This window comes from Mustela nigripes, chromosome 4 (genome assembly GCF_022355385.1).
Source record: "Mustela nigripes isolate SB6536 chromosome 4, MUSNIG.SB6536, whole genome shotgun sequence".
NCBI classification, from domain to species: domain Eukaryota; kingdom Metazoa; phylum Chordata; class Mammalia; order Carnivora; family Mustelidae; genus Mustela; species Mustela nigripes.
This window is the reverse complement of record NC_081560.1, coordinates 71,199,394-71,216,083: the sequence shown is the minus strand read 5'-3', so window position 1 is coordinate 71,216,083 and position 16,690 is coordinate 71,199,394. Positions and strand designations below refer to the sequence as shown.

Here is a 16,690-nt window from a genome sequence, read left to right as displayed (position 1 = left end):
TTATTACCATACTTTAAAGTAGTTGGGCTTATTTTCCCAAATACCTTAGTTTTAAGAGGCAACCTCTAGCTCCCTTTTTAAATTTATAGACATTGGTCTAACTTCTTTTTTATGTAAAAAGCCTCTCCTTTTTATACCCACTGTTAGCATTGCGTTGGAAACGGCTGAATTAGAACATTCAGAAGTGATCCTGCTAATTGGGCTAGCACCTAAGGAAGCAGCAGGTCTGTGTCCTCCTGTGAGGTTCTGGAAAAGAAAATCTTTCGCTGTGTAATGCAACACAAGCTCAGAGACCAAACATACCAATAAGCAGTTATGCTCTTTTGAAGAAATAGCATTTATTTTTCAGACTCCATTTGAAAAACTGGGCTTTCCTCTCCACTGCCTCTCCCTCTGAGTATTTTCTCAGTTCTGTCAGAAAATGTCCTAACACCAGAGCCAGTCATATAGGTATTGATTCTAGTAGGTAAAAAAATATTCAATATGTTTAATCTTCAGGGGGAAAACTCTTAAAATTAATGGAAATATTTTATTTCATTGACTTTATTTGTTTTAGATACTGCAGATGTAGAAGTCTGTTTTACACCCAAATTTTTTTAGTAAGTCATGAGAAATCTAGATTCTGTATTCCTACATGTATTCTCAAGCACCATATGGAAACACTATTCCTAGATCTGTGGCATATTTTTTACTCTGGTGTAAGCTAGTATATGTGCCAAATAAAATTAACAGTTATCACAGATATCCCTTCAATTTCTGGGAAGCAGAGCTTATTTTAATATGTACTAAAGCAAATGTAATATATCTACTTCCATTTTTTTAACTTCCATTTTTAATCAACTCAGTATTTTTTGAATGACTGTTAAGTTACCACTGAGTTACTAAGAAACATTATAAAACAGCAGTTATGGAAAAAATTTCCCAAATGCCAGATTCAGTAATGTCAGGAATTGAAGCAAACAAATTACTGTTTCAAGATAATTGGTTTTTTTTTCTTCAAAACATTTTAAGTATATAATTCAGTGGTATTAAGTACATTTCTAATGTGTAGAACCATTTCCTATCCATTTACAGAACTTTTACTCATACCAGAGAGAAACTAACCATTCAGCAATGACTCCCCATCCTCCCTTAACCCCTTAGCAGCTGGTAACCACCAGTCTACTTTCTGTCTCTGTAAATTCCCTGTTCTGGATCTCTGATGTAAGTGGAACCATATGATATTTTTCCTTTTGTGTCTTATTACACATAGCATAATGTCTCAAGATTCATCCATGTTGTAACATAAATCAGAATTCATTCCTTTTTATGGCCTACTAATATTCCATTGTGTGTGTATATGCCATATTTTATGTATCTGCTCATTTGTTGATGGACACATGGGTTGTTAACCATATTCTGGCTGTTTTCTGACTGTTTTGAACACGGGTGAGAAAGTTTTTAGTCATTGATTTCAGTTCTTTTAGGCATATCCCTAGGAGTGGAATTAATAGATCATGTAATGATTCTGTGTTTTATATTTTGAGGAACTACCAAACTGTTTTCCATAGCAACTGCATCATTTTAGATTCCTACCAGCACTGCATAAGGGTTCCAGTTTCTCCATATGTTCCCAACACTTGTTGTCCTCCAGTTTTCTAATAGTAGCTGTTTTAATGGGTTAAAGTAAAATGTTAAGATTTTTTTAAGTTTTTTTTAAATTTTTTAAAAAATTTTTAAATATTTTATTTATCAATTTATTTATTTATTTATTTGACACAGAGAGAGAGAGAGGGAATATAAGGGAGAGAGAAACAAGTTCAGGGGGAGAGGGAGAAGCAGACTTCCTGCTGAGCAGGGAGCCCTACAGAGGGCTTGATCCCAGGACCCCAAAATCATGACCTGAGCCAAAGGCAGATTCTTAACCCACTGAGCCACCCAGGTACCCTGTTATATTCTTAATATAGTAAAATATTGCTTCTTAGTTTGTAAGACTTAACTTCATTAGCAGGGTGTCTTAACAGACTTTAATTTTGCAAATATCTTTGTTTAAAATAACACATCATGATGGTGATGATGATGATGGAACTTACAGATTGGTTTTTACTCCCGCCTCAAAATGACATTTTGTTATTTACTGTAAAATTTCCTTTGTACTACAGAATATACCATCACATTGAATTAAAATAAGTAATTTGTAAATTCCTTAGTGCTTTTTAATGTTTGATTTTTATATAGCTATAGAAGAATGTAAAATCAAGTTACAAATGATAAATTGATGTGTTTCTTATTTAAATCTTGCCAAATTCCAGTGAGACAGAAAATTGGGATTCAGCAAACTCAAAAGTAAATTAGATTATCCTGTCACTTGGAGATTTTAACGTGAGGTAACAAAAAGAATGTGATGTAATCAAAAGAAAGGTAAAGTAGTCATCCTTCTATCCCTCAAACTAGATTTTAAACCAAAGACTGTAATAAGAGATGAAGAAGAACATTATATCATAATAAAGGGGTCTATCCAACAAGAAGATCTAACAACTTTAAATATTTATGCCCTTAACTTGGGAGCAGCTAAATATATAAATCAATTAATAACAATGAGACTCATTGATAATAATACAATAATAGTAGGGGACTTTAACACCCCCCCCCACAGCAATGGGCAGATCCATCTAAGCAGAAGATGAGCCAGGAAATAAGGACTTTGAATGACACACTGGACCAGATGGACTTAACAGATATATTCAGAGCATTTCACCCTAAAGCAGCAGAATGCACATTCTTTCAAGTGCACATAGAGCACTCTCCAGAATAGATCACATTTTGGGTCATAAATCAGGTCTCAACCAGCACAAAAAGATTGAAATCATACTATGCCTGTTTTCAGACCACAATGCTATGAAACTTGAACTTAACCACAAGGAAAAATTTGGAAGGGCCCCAAATACATGGAGATTAAAGAATATTCCACTAAAGAATGAATGGGACAACCAGGAAATTAAAGAATTTTTTAAAAATGCAAAAGCAAATGAAAGTGAAAACACAACAGTTCAAAATATTTGAGATGCAGCAAAGGCAGCCCTAAGAGGGCTAATACGGGCCTTCCTCAAGAAGTAAGAAAAGACTCACATGGGGGCTTAAGTGGGTAGGAGAAGAATCAATGAAACAAGATGGGATTGGGAGGGAGACAAACCATAAGTGACTCTTAATCTCACAAAACAAACTGAGGGTTGCTGGGAGGAGGGGGTTTGGGAGAAGGGGGTGGGATTATGGACATTGGGGAGGGTATGTGCTTTGGTGAGTGCTGTGAAGTGTGTAAACCTGGTGATTCACAGACCTGTACCCCTGGGGATAAAAATATATATTTATAAAAAAAAAATTTTTTTTTAAAAAGAAGTAAGAAAAGACTCAAATATGGAATCTAACCTTACACCTAAAGGAGCTGGGAAAAGAACAACAAATAAAGCCTAAATGTAGCAAGAGAAGAGAAATAAGATTAGAGGAGAAATCAATGATACAGAAATTTAAAAAAAAAAAAAAAATAGAAAGAAATAGACCAGATCAACAAAACTAGGAGCTAGTTCTTTGAAATAATTAATAAGATTGATAAACCCCTGGCCAGACTTATCAAAAAGAAAAGAGAAAGGACCCAAATAAATAAAATTGTGAGTGAAAACGGAGAGATCACAACCAGCACTGCAGAAATACCAATAATATAAGAGAATGATATGAGCAATTATATGCCAACAAATTAGGCAATCCAGAAGAAATTAATACATTCCTAGAAACATAATCTACCACAACTGAAAGAGGAGTAAATAGAAAACATGAACAAACCAGCAAAGAAATTGAATCCATAATCAAAAATCTTCCAACAAACAAGAGTCCAAGGCTGGATGACTTCCCAGGGGAATTCTACCAAACATTTAAATAAAAATTAATACCTATTCTTCTGAAGCTGTTCCAAAAAATAGAAATAGAAGGAAAACTTCCAAACCCATTCTCTGAGGCCATAATTACCTTGATCCCCAAAACCAGACAAAGACCCTACTAAAAAGGAGAATTATGATCAAAATTCCTGATGAACATGGATACAGAAATTCTCACCAAGATACTAGCTAATATGGTCCAACAGTACATTAAAAGGACTATTCACCACAACCAAGTGGGATTTATCCCTGGGCTTCAGGGGTGGTTCAACATCCACAATCAATCAGTGTGACGTACCACAGTACTAAAAGAAAGGATAAGAACCATTTAAACCATATGACCAAAAGCATTTGACAAAGTATAGCATCCTTTCTTGAGAGGATGTAGGAAAAGAAGGAACATAATAGGGAACCATGTAGGGAAAGAGGGAACATTCTTCAACATCATAAAAGCCATATAAGAAAGACCCACAGCAAGTATCATCCTCATAGGGAAGAACTTTTCCCCTAAGATCAGGAACATGACAAGGATATCCACTCTCACCACTTGTTCATCATCATAGTGGAAATCCTGGCCTCAGCAGTCAGACAGCAAAAAGAAATAAAAGGCATCCAAATCAACAAAGAAGTCAAACTTTCACTCTTCACAGATGACATGATACTTTATGTAGAAAACCCAAAAGACCCCAGAAAAATTGCTAGTACTGATACAGGAATTCAGCAAAGTTGCAGGATATAAAATCAACACACAGAAGCCTCTTGTATTCCTATACACTAACAGTGAAATAGCAGGAAGAGAAACCAAGGAGTCAATCCCATTTGCAATTGCACCAAAAACCGTAAGATATCTAAGAATAAATCTGACCAAAGAAGCAAAGGATCTGTACTCAGAAAACTATAGAAGACTCATGAAAGAAGTTGAAGAAGACACACAGAAATGGAAAAACAGGGGTGCCTGGGTGGCTCAGTGGGTTAGGCCACTGCCTTCGGCTCAGGTCATGATCTCAGGGTCCTGGGATCAAGTCCCTCTCACTCTCTCTGTCTGCCTCTCTGCCTACTTGTGCTCTCTGTCAAATAAATAAATAAAATCTTTTTTAAAAAATGGAAAAACATTACATGCTCATGATTAGAAGAAAAAATATTGTTAAAATATCCATGCTATCCAAAGCAATCTACACATTCAGTGCAATCCCTATCAAAATACCACCAGCATTTTTCACAGAGCTGGAGCAAATAATCCTAAAATATGTATGGAATCAGAAAAAAGACCTCGAATAGCCAAAGGAATGTTGAAAAAGCAAACCAAAGCTGGTGGCATCACAATTTTGGATTTCAAGCTCTCCAAAAAATGGTGTTGAGAAGATTGGATAGCCACGTGCAGAAAGACAAAAAGTGGACCACTTTCTTACAGCATACACAAAAACAAATTTAAAATGGATGAAAGACCTAAATGTGAGACAGGAATCCATTGAAATCCTAGAGGAGAATAGAGACAGCAACCTCTTTGACCTCAGCTGCAACAACTTCTTGCTAGGTACGTCTCCAAAGGCAAGGGGAACAAAAGCAAAAATGAACTATTGGGATTTCATCAGGATTAAAAAGCTTTTGCACAGCAAAGTAAATAATCAACAAAACTAAGACAGCCTACAGTATGGGAGAAGATACTTGCAAACGAAATATCAGATAAAGGACTAATATCCAAGCTCTATAAAGAATTTATCGAACTCAATACAAAAAAAAGAAAAAAAAAAACCCGCAGTCAAGAAATGGTTAGAAGACATTAACAGACTTTTCTCCAAAGAAGACATACAGATGAGCAATAAACACATGAAAAATGCTCAACATCACGGGAAATACAAATCAATGAGATACCACTTCACACTAATCAGAATGGCTAAAATTAACAACTCAGGAAATGGCAGATGTTGGTAAGAATGTGGAGAAAGGGGAACATTCTTACAGTGTTGGTGGGAGTGCAAGCTGGTGCAGCCACTCTGGAAGGCAGCATGGAGGTTCCTCAAAAAGTTGAAAATAGGGGCGCCTGGGTGGCTCAGTGGATTAAGCCTCTGCCTTCGGCTCAGGTCATGATCTCAGGGTCCTGGGATCAAGCGCTGCATCGGGCTCTCTGCTCAGTAGGGAGCCTGCTTCCCCCTTCTCCCTCTGCCTGCCTCTCTGTCTACTTATGATTTCTCTCTCTGTCAAATAAATAAAATCTTTAAAAAAAAAATTGAAAATAGATCTACCCAAAGACCCAGCAATTGCACTATTAGGAATTTACACAAAGGATACAAACATAGTGATCTGAAGAGGCACCTGCATCCCATTGTTCATAACAACAGTGTCCACAGTAGTCAAACTGGAAAGAGCCCAGATGTCCATTGACAGGTGAATGGATTTAAAAAATGTAGTACATTTCTACCATGGAGTATTACTTAGCTATCAAAAAGAATGAAATCTTGCCATTTGCAATAATTTGGAAACTAGAGGGTATTATGCAAAGGAAAATAAATCAGAGAAAGACAAATACCATATGATTTCACTCATATAATTTAAGAAACAAAAAGATGGACATAGGAGAAGGGAAGGAAGAATAAAATAAGATAAAAACAGAAAGAGGCAAACTATAAGAGTCTCTTAACTGTAGGGAACAAACAGCGTTGCTGGAGGGGAGTGGCGGTGAGATGGCGTAACCAGAAGATGGGCATTAAAGAGGGAACTTGAAGTAATGAGCACTGGGTGTTGTATGCAACTGATGAATCACTTAATTCTACCCCGGAAACTAATAATACACCATACGTTAACTAAATAGAATATAAGTTTTTAAAAAAAATTTTATGTGTTTTATGACATCTGTTTTCTTCCAAATTAATATAAAAATTAATTTCATTTTTTCCCTTTTGTATAATGGAGTTGGTTTGCGGTATAACAAATCAGGATTAAGACTCCACTCAGTGATTCTGCACTTAATGTGAACAAAGCACATGATGATGATGCCAGCCTTCAGAAAGTACATAAATAGAAGGGAAACCATCAGATCATTACCATAGCATACAATAACTAATATAGTTGGGTAGAGGTAACAGTACAAAAACAAGAAAACTAAGTCAGATTGGCTAAATGCAGAAGCGTCATGGGGTAAGTTTGATAACATGTAGATTCTAATTAGTCTTGATGGGCCTGCTCTTTGGGACATTTAAAGAGTTCCTGAGTGGCGGCAAGGCTGCTTGCCCAGAGAACAGACAGTGAGTACAAGAATTTAAAGTATAGTGAAGACAGACCCTAACGGATAAAAAAAAAATCTTATGGCTCTTCTGGCATGCAAAAGTAAATTACAGATATTAGGTAATCTATTTTGAATGTTTTAACAATGTGTAAATGAACATAGTGATTAGAAAAACAAATTGGACCTGGTGGTAACACTTTCAGTTCTTCTATTGAAATGCTTCTCTCCCTGGTCACTGTGCATCAGTTTTCTTAACCTTAAAATTGGAAGAGTACTTTCCATCTGTTTTTTCACCTTGATGTTGATAAAGAATTTTTTTTAATTGCCTCTTCTATGTTTTCCTCCTTAGGGAGTGCCTTGGTGAAGCACATGAGCCTTGTGACTGCCAAACATGGAAAAATTGGCTACAAAAAATAACTGAAATGAAACCAGAAGAACGTAAGGGGAATCTTAGATAGCTATACTATATTATATTATATTATACTATATATATGTTCTAATAGCATTCAAAAGATAATGTGGCCCTATTACTTAAAGTCTTCATTAAGTAAGTTTTCGAGTTCATTAATGCTATAGCTCTCCAGTTTAACGTTAAACCTCTAACTAACACTCTTTTGGACATCACAAGGTTTTTGCACTGGGGAATCACAGACAGATTCCATGTTTCTAACTGACTGTTTCAGTTAAGATAAACAGGGTAAACACAGGCCACATTGAAGCCCTTCTCCTACAACCACTCCCCTTTATCCTGGGTTGGACCAGCTAGTCTTTTTGTACCTCAAGGGAGGAAAAGTATAAACTGTACAGAGAGGAAGCGTCTTATTTCCCTAGAAACTTCCAGTAGATGATAAGTTAATTTCTTGGCATTGGCATTGTGTGGCTCTGTAGATTTACTTACTTTAAATAGCATGTCTAACTATTTTTACTATATTTATTCTACAGAAATGATTCGAAATGGTGTTAGTAATCCCATTTTGTAGATGAAGTAATTAATACTTAGATTGGATTGCGTGACATCAAAGACTGGGCATGTGCCTGGAAACAGTGGATTTTAATTAGCCTTTCTAATAGCAAATCCTGCATTTAACAAGTAAATATATCTGCTTTGCAATTATTTTTCACCCCCTGGAGTGTTTTACAACATCTGTTTTCTTCCAAATTAATATAAAAATTAATTTCATTTTTTCTCTTTTGTATATTGGAGTTGGTTTGTGGTATAACAAATCGGGATTAAGACTCCACTCAGTGATTCTGCACTTAATGTGAACAAAGCACATGATGATGATGCCAGCCTTCAGAAAGTACATAAATAAAAGGGAAACCGTCAGATCATTACCATATCATACAATAACTAATATAGTTGGGTAGAGGTAACAGTACAAAAACAAGAAAACTAAGTCAGATTGGGAAAACAGAAGACTAAATCAGGTTGGACAGGGGGGTGTCATAGAATCTTCCTAAAGGGAGTGAGGTAGGAATGGGGTTTTAGCATATCTGCAGAGGCAGGGGTGTGGTAGGTATTCCTGTCAGCAGCTCAAGTGATGCTGGGAGAGCCTGGCTGACAGCTCTGAGACCCTACAGGCTTGTACTATATCAGGCAATATACCATTGCCCAAGAACTGGTCATTAGCATTTTATATTCATGAGATTCATTTTGTACACTGACTCAGGGTTATTCAAATCCATGAAGAAGAGAATACTACATAAACCAAAATATCAGCTTATTAATTGATAACGAGGGGGATCCCATTCACATGATGAAAAGGCTTATGTCCCTTATTCCAGAAGCAAAAGAAAATGGATAATCTTAGGATATTTTGTAGGGATACCTGATTAAATAGTCTTGCCCTGTACATTCCTCCTTCAACCAACAAATATTTTTTTGAGTGCCTGCTGTGTGCTAGGAACTTCCCAAATTAAAAACACCAGTATGGATTGTTCTTCTTCCCCAGGTGCATTGTCTCTTGAATGCCAGATATATCTTGCCATTGCTTCCCTGGCACCCACACATTTTCCCTATTCTGATACATATGGGTCTGTGTGTATGTGTGAGTTCCATAAACAGATTAATACTATTACCCTGCAACACCTTTAAACATGCAAACACCATTGGATTTTGCTTTCTTTTTTGCTTCTGGCACCAAGAAACATCTATATTTCTATTAGATATGGTTGGCTATCGCTCAACTACCTACATTTCTTTATACCTTTATATGAAGCTCAACATTAGGGTCCATGGGAGAAATTGCAAGAGATGAGGCTGGAAAGGCAGGTGTTGCCAGATTTTGAGGATTTTTGCCAAATTGTCTGAAGTTAATCTTATTAACAGAATAAGCTATCTGGTGTGTTTTTTTTAAGTAGGAAAGTGGCCTTGTCTGAGGATTTTTGTGAAGATAACTGATGACTGGGCAGGTGAGACTGAAGGACAGAAAGATCAAAATATGGAAGTGAATATTTAGTTTTGAGTCAAAGGATGAATGATTGGCCAATGTAGGAAATGCAGATATGAGAGTAACTTTGGGGGAAAATCAATTATTTGTTGCAGACATTGTGAACTTTGATGTACTTGTAGGACATATATGTGGAGGTGTGCAGTGGGATTTTAGGAGTGCTTGTCTGCAGCTCAGAAAAGATGCTGAGAAAACTTAGGAATAACTTGTTGCATTTAAGTGGTCTCTGTGTTATTTATGTAACATTTATTAAGTGCTACTTTATATTAGAATGTGGAAATAAGGTGCTGTCTACATTCTTGAAGTTTACATTTTAGAGATGAAGACAGCGATATACAACACTAAGAAAAAGAAGTATTATTAATTCTGTGAAAGAACAGCATACCTGTAGTATATTGTTGAGGGAGGGGAGAGATCAAAGAGAAGACGAGTTTTCTCTCATCTGCCTTCTCATGAGAGAGTAAGGAAAATCATTGTGAAAGAATTGGTGCACAAGCCCCATCTTGAGAGGTGATAGATGTTCTTCACATAGACTGTAACAGGAAGGGCGTTTAGGCTTCAGGTGAAGGAGAGCTGTGAAATAGCATGGCATGTTCAGGGATACAGATCCTGTAGTACAACCAGCACAAAGGGAAGTGCACTGTGAGATGAGTCCGCACAGGCAGATGTCCCAATCAGGTGTCAGGATGGGGCAGGTTTCTCTGGGCTGCTGGGAGGTCTGACTTCATCCTGAGACACTGAAAAGCAGTTCTGAGTAGGAGAGTAAGAATTGAAGGTGCTTACTTATTCAGGTGAAAATGTGGGTGATGAGTAGAAACTGTTGAGAGACAAGAATGTTGTTTCTTAAAAAACTTCAGAATGTCCACGTGAGAGGATAGTGAGAGTTTGAACAAGACAGGGGCAATGCAGACAGGAGAAGTGAGGTATACAGAGAGTTAAGAGGATGCAGTTAATATATTAAGTTATAAATCTCATGTACTGACCAACTGCCTAGAGTGCTAACTCATCACCAGAAATAACTAGTACGATAGATGGTTTATTAATTCTTGAGCAGAAAATGGCCATAAGTGTCCAATTTAAGATATGAAGCAAAATTTTTAAGATTTTTATTTATTTGACAGAGAAAGAGAGATCACAAGTAGGCAGAGAGGCAGGCAGAGGGGGGGGGGAGCAGGCTCCCTGCTGAGCAGAGAGCCCAATGCGGGGCTTGATCCAGGGACTCTGGGACCATGACCTGAGCCAAAGGCAGAGGCATAACTCACTGAGCCACCCAGGCGCCCTGAAGCAAACATTTTGAAACGGGTGTTTGTACTTATCTTACCATTGTAAAACTGGTCATTTGTTCCATACCCACAAATGGGTTTTTACTAGAGCAAGAGAAAGAGGACAAACTGGCTAGTAAGTACAGATGATCACTAAAACTGTGACAGAATATCTTTGCATATGGCCATGATCCTGATAATAAGGACAGAAGAGAAATAGAAGAAATAGAAAATGGTATATATGGTGTATACAGTTACTTCTGGTGCCAGAGACGGGGAGACCTCAAATGAAAAACAAGATTTCCTCAAAGAGTCTCAAATGGGGTTTTAATTCAGAAAGACAGAGGAACTTGAGAAAATTGAATAGAAAATAAGAGACTGAGAACAATTCAAAAGTTGTCTACCAAAGAAGGACCAAAGCCAAGACTACAGAGAAAGTTCCCAGTTGCTGAGAAAAACCTAGGAGTTTTCTCATTGTCCTCCATACAGAAGTGTGATGATCAGCTGACTACTACTAATGGGCCCCTTAAGTTTATGAAATTTAGGATGGAGGCTTAAAGCGAGTAATACTAGGCCAACTGCAAGTCTTAAGCAGAACCTCATCATTAAATACATAAAAATAATATTCCAAGAAAGAAAAGTATGATTTAATGCTATATTATTTACATATTAATTTGGGTCATGGTTACATACATATTTTTGGCATAAGCATTTTCAACTGTACTTGTCAATTCATGAGATCATTTTATACCTTATGCCTAGTTTTCCAAAGTCTTTGAATTATGAGACTCAAAAGGGGTGACAAAATCTAATTAATGAGAAAAAATTATAAAATGTTGTTGTAAAATATACTAAGATTTGTTCAAAGAGTTCCATGTAAAGATTCAAATACTATTTTTCAGCACTGAAACTGCCTCTTTTATGCCTAATCAGACAAGAAGAGGGAGTGATTATATTTTCTGTGAAACAGTGGTAATCTATAAAAATTTTGAGACCAGTTTTTCCATAGTACGTGATAAATGGTTATTGAGTGGAATTCAAATAGTCTTCTTAAGAAGTCAGTCTTTTAAAATCAACTTTGTTGGGTGTCTGGGTGGCTCAGTGGGTTAAGCCGCTGCCTTTGGCTCAGGTCATGATCTCAGGGACCTGGGATCGAGTCCCACATCAGGCTCTCTGCTTGGCAGGGAGCCTGCTTCTCTCTCTCTCTCTCTCTCTCTCTGCCTGCCTCTCTGCCTGCTTGTGGTCTTTCTCTGTCAAATAAATAAATAAAATCTTAAAAAAATAATAATAAATAAAATAAAATCAACTTTGTTTTGGGCAACGCTGTCAGGACGCTTCTCACTCCTAAGAGCGTTCTCTGTATCCTTGTTTAATAAACTTCTGTGCTTTACTCACTCTGAATCAATCAATCAATCAATAATAAATAAAATCAACTTTTTTACATACATATTGACTCTTAGTAGATCTTAGATTGTTATGCACTAATATGTGATTGAATGAACTTATTATTTCTTACAAAGAGACATAAGCACACTAGATTACTGAAGAAAGATCAGGATCCAATAGACATGTAACTGAAGTCAAGGAAGGAGGCTGGAACTCAGTAAGCATGAAGAAAACTCACCAGGTAGACTGAAGGGGGAGATAAGGTAATGCAGGTATGAAGCAAAGTGTGTATAAAAGGCAGATGTGTGAAATGACCGTGTTCAGAGAATAGAAAGAAAGGCATTTTTTCCAGTACAAGTTTTTGTCTTAATAATGGTAAAAAATAATAATAATAGCAATAGTTATTTCCTGAACACGATTTACTTTATACAGTCCTCTAGAATGCAGTTAGGAACTAGCATTCTCTCTGAGGGAGGGAGAAAAAAACTGTTATGTTGCAAGTCACACAAGCTGCTTTGTTTTAATGGCTTTGTGCTTTATTTACTATAACAATGGACAATAAAGGTCATAAGAATATGTTAGAGCCTCTGAGCTAAAAATAATGTTGATGCTAAAGGAAGGAGACAGGCCAGTACTTTAGAAAAAAAAATTAGACATTGTACTTAATGATTAGGTTTTAAAGCAGTACCCTCTCTAAATGGCATTACCTCCACAGCTTGACCTGATTAGCCATAAGCATAATAAGTTCCTCCTGAAACTCCTGTTCTCCACCAAATTAACTGAAAATTCTCTGTAGCAACACCCTTGTCAAGACCATCTTCTATCAAGTGGGTTTAGAACTGAGGTGGGTCTGATCACTTCTTTGCTGCTGTTGTTTCTCTTTGCTATGTGGAATTGAAAACCAGTGCTTCCCAGTCCACCAGTAGCTCCCGTTCTGTTGTTGAACAGACTTAAGTGGGCAGGCACCTTGGGATTCTTTGTGGCAAGATAGCCCCACTCCCGCAGTGGTAGGCTCCATCAGAGGGATGCTCCTAGTGCTCAGCTATTGCACTTCATATACTGAGCCACTGCCCAGGGGTCAGTCAACCCAGTCATTTGTCTCTCTTCCCTCTTCAGGGTTGGGTCACATTTGCTTTTAAACTTCAAAACTGAAGGAGTCTGATTTCTTACCTGCTTTTAACAGTAGCGCTAACTCCTTGCCCTACCCTTTTGAGAGTGTCTGCATGTAATCAAGGCCTCGATTGGATAGGCCATTTTCAGTGATTTCAAAGTAATATTTGGACATCGCTTTCAGAAAAGAAAAGGTAGAGCTTCTCTGTTCATTTAGAGCTAGAAAACAAAACAAATTTGATTGCTGACAAGGAGGGAGAAAGTTTTTTAGTTGTGCCAACTCTTTCCACTTGGGGTACTAGTTGGGGTGTTGGTTATAGAATATAAAATATAAGATTACGAATATTTTAAAACCATGATATTCCTTAAGACTGCAGATCTAAAATCAAAATAGAATAAATTGAGTTTAAGATGAAGAATATAAGATTGGCATGGGAATAGAAGGAGGGAGAATCTTGCCAGGTACACAGTGGTCTAATTAGGAAGGGCTTGGTATTTTTTGCTAAAACAATTTGATTCTGTCTTACAGTCATTGGAGAGCATCTAAAAGATTTCAAGGAGATAAGTATTTCTCAAAGATCACTATGTAGGCAGTATAGTGGAAGTTGGAGGCAGAAGGAGCTAAGGAGATAGGTTGGTTTTTTAATTGTCTAGGCAGGAGGTGAGGAGATCCCTAGGTAAAACAATAAGAAGTAGTAAAAATGGGGAGAAGGCAGATAAGAAAGAGAAGTAGAAAATCTGGAAGGCAGCAGCTGAGGAAGAAAGGAGGGTATCCAAGATTATGCTCTTCCTGGATTGATTCTGAGGAGATGATCATATCATTTACCAGGACAGGGAATAGAGAAAGGGACAGTAATAGAAGAAATGGTAAGTTTTAGTTTTAGACATGTTACTTTGGATTTTTTAGTTTATCTGAAATAATCATGGGTAAAAAAAGAAAGTACTGATATTTCAATATAATTTTTGTGTTTTTTACTATGGTGAAGAGTATCTGGTCATTATGTTTGCAACTGACCCATTTAAGAAATTCTTGTCTAAAATTACCATTTTTTTCTATCATTCTCTTTGATGCAATAGTTCTTTTAAACAGACAATAATATATTGCTTTTTGTTAAGTTTAGTTCTTTTCATACCCAGGTTATTGGATAAAAATTTAGAGAAAAATCTCCTTTAAATCAGATTTCGTAAAAAGAACTTTTGGAATATAGCCCCTTCTCCTATCATCATGCTATTCAAAATGAAGCATTTTAAAAACTTTGCCGTATAGCCTAAGAGGAAAATAAATGTATGGTTAAGATTGAGAATCTACAAAAAGAACTTTGGGGGGTGGGGCAGGGTTCCCTCTAAAGTTACACAGTAAATCATGTGTTTTGTGTTTGTGCTTAATATTCCAAAGTTGTAGGAGTTAGTGAAGCTTATGAGGATGCTGCCAATTGTCTCTGGCTGTTGACTAACTCTAAGCCTTGTGCTAACTGTAAGTCTCCGATACAGAAGAATGAGGGATGCAATCACATGCAGTGTGCTAAGGTAAGAAATTAAAGAGGATTTTGCATGCTTTGCAGTTAGAATCTGAATTTGACTGTTAATCCAAAGAAGAAAACAAGCATAAAGCTGTTGCTGGGTTTCAGATGGATTCTAGGAGATTACATTCTATATTCTTTGTTGAATAATGTAAGTATGGCTTTATACTGCTACATTTTACACTCATAATGAATGTTAAAAATAGATTAAGGATTCAGTGGTATTTGGCCTGAAGGTGAGAAATGCCCGAATCACTTCCCCGCTTATCTCCCCTAGTGAGGATCCTGAAATCTTACCTGCTGATCAACAAACCCCTCCCCACCCCTGCTTAGTAAGGATCCTGAGAGAGTTTTGTCTATGTATAAATAATAATATTAAAGGGCACCTGGGTGGCTCAGTGGATTAAGCCTCTGCCTTTGGCTTAGGTCATGATCCCAGGGTCCTGGAATTGAGCCCCGCATAGGGCTCTCTGCTCAGCAGGGAGCCTCCTTCTTCCTCTCTCTCTGTGATCTCCGTCTGTCAAATAAATAAATTTTTTTTTTTAATCTTTAAAAAAAAAGAACTTAAAAAAATAATAATATTAAATGGTAAAGTGCTATTTTAAATGAGTTCTCTTTCAAAGCGGGCTTTTGAGCACATAGCTTAGATTCAAGGCCCACATCAGGCCCCAGGCAGTTCCCCTAAGTCCACATCTAAATGTTGGTGTCTGTGAATAGGTGCCTATGTAATAAAAGTACCCAAAACAGTGGACAGACTTAGGACTCCTAATGAAATCACAGTTAAATAAGTAATTCATTCATTACTGTATTGAAAATGCTGACAAAGATCTTCTTGATCAAAACATAATTAATGCAAATAATTACTTTTGGAAGGCTACCCTCCTGGTTTAGTTGCATATTTAAAACAAATACTCTGGAATTAGGTTAGTAAATATTGTATTAATCCAAGCCTATATTTATGAACATTTTTGTTTTAAAATTATAATGATATTCCAGTTTTTTTCTTTTTCAGTGGAAGTTCCATGTATATAAAAAATAATTACTTAAAGTTGAAAGAACAATGTAACTTTTTTTTAAGATTTTATTTACTTATTTATTTGACAGAGAGCTTGAGAGAGCAGAAGCAGGGGGAGCAGCAGAGGGAGAAGCAGGATCCCTGCTGAGCAGGAAGCCCAATGTGGGGCTCGATCCCAGAACCTGGGGATCATAACTTGAGCTGAAGGTAGATGCTTAACCAACTGAGCCAACCAGGCACCCCACAATGTAACTTTTAATTTACAATGGGAAAAAAACACAGAAGATTCCAATAACATATGTCAATATCTTCTAAGTATTATTTGATTTTTAATATTAAAGCTAATGACCATTATCATTATTACATTTTAAAAATAGCAGTTACCAGATCATCTTTATAAGCCTATTATTACTATAAAATCAACATAAATGATTTAGCTTACTGAGACAGTAATGATTTCCTAAGAGGTAAGAAGAAAAATGTAGTATAGTGTTCTGAGCAAAATGCTCAAAGGTGCTTATTAGTTCAGCTCATCCGGCTAAAAATATTGTATTTATGGTCTTATCTTGAACATCCATTATTAATTTTTTCTTGGAAAATCTGATATAGACTGTATAGATGTGTAAAGAAATACAGGTTGACAGTAAAAATCAGTCATTGGGCTACTAATAATAAAGCACCTACCAGTATTAAGTAGTTGATAAATATGTATTGAGTGAATGAATATTTTTATGAATTTATCAGGCTTATGATATGAGATAATTTATATTAAATAGATTTTGCTTGAGCTTCTTCTGCATTTAAAAGAAACATTTA

General features: G+C 36.5%; 1 protein-coding gene across 2 annotated transcripts in view; it reads left to right on the top strand.

Annotated features, from left to right (window-relative positions):
* The window catches only part of ANKIB1 (ankyrin repeat and IBR domain containing 1), a 149,430-nt gene that overhangs the window by 112,604 nt on the left and 20,136 nt on the right, over nt 1-16,690 (top strand). For both annotated transcript variants that reach the window (XM_059396868.1, XM_059396866.1), the window contains exons 10-11: nt 7,481-7,569; nt 14,736-14,866. In XM_059396868.1, the coding sequence (XP_059252851.1) occupies nt 7,481-7,569; nt 14,736-14,866 (220 nt within the window). The remainder of the gene's footprint in view (nt 1-7,480; nt 7,570-14,735; nt 14,867-16,690) is intronic.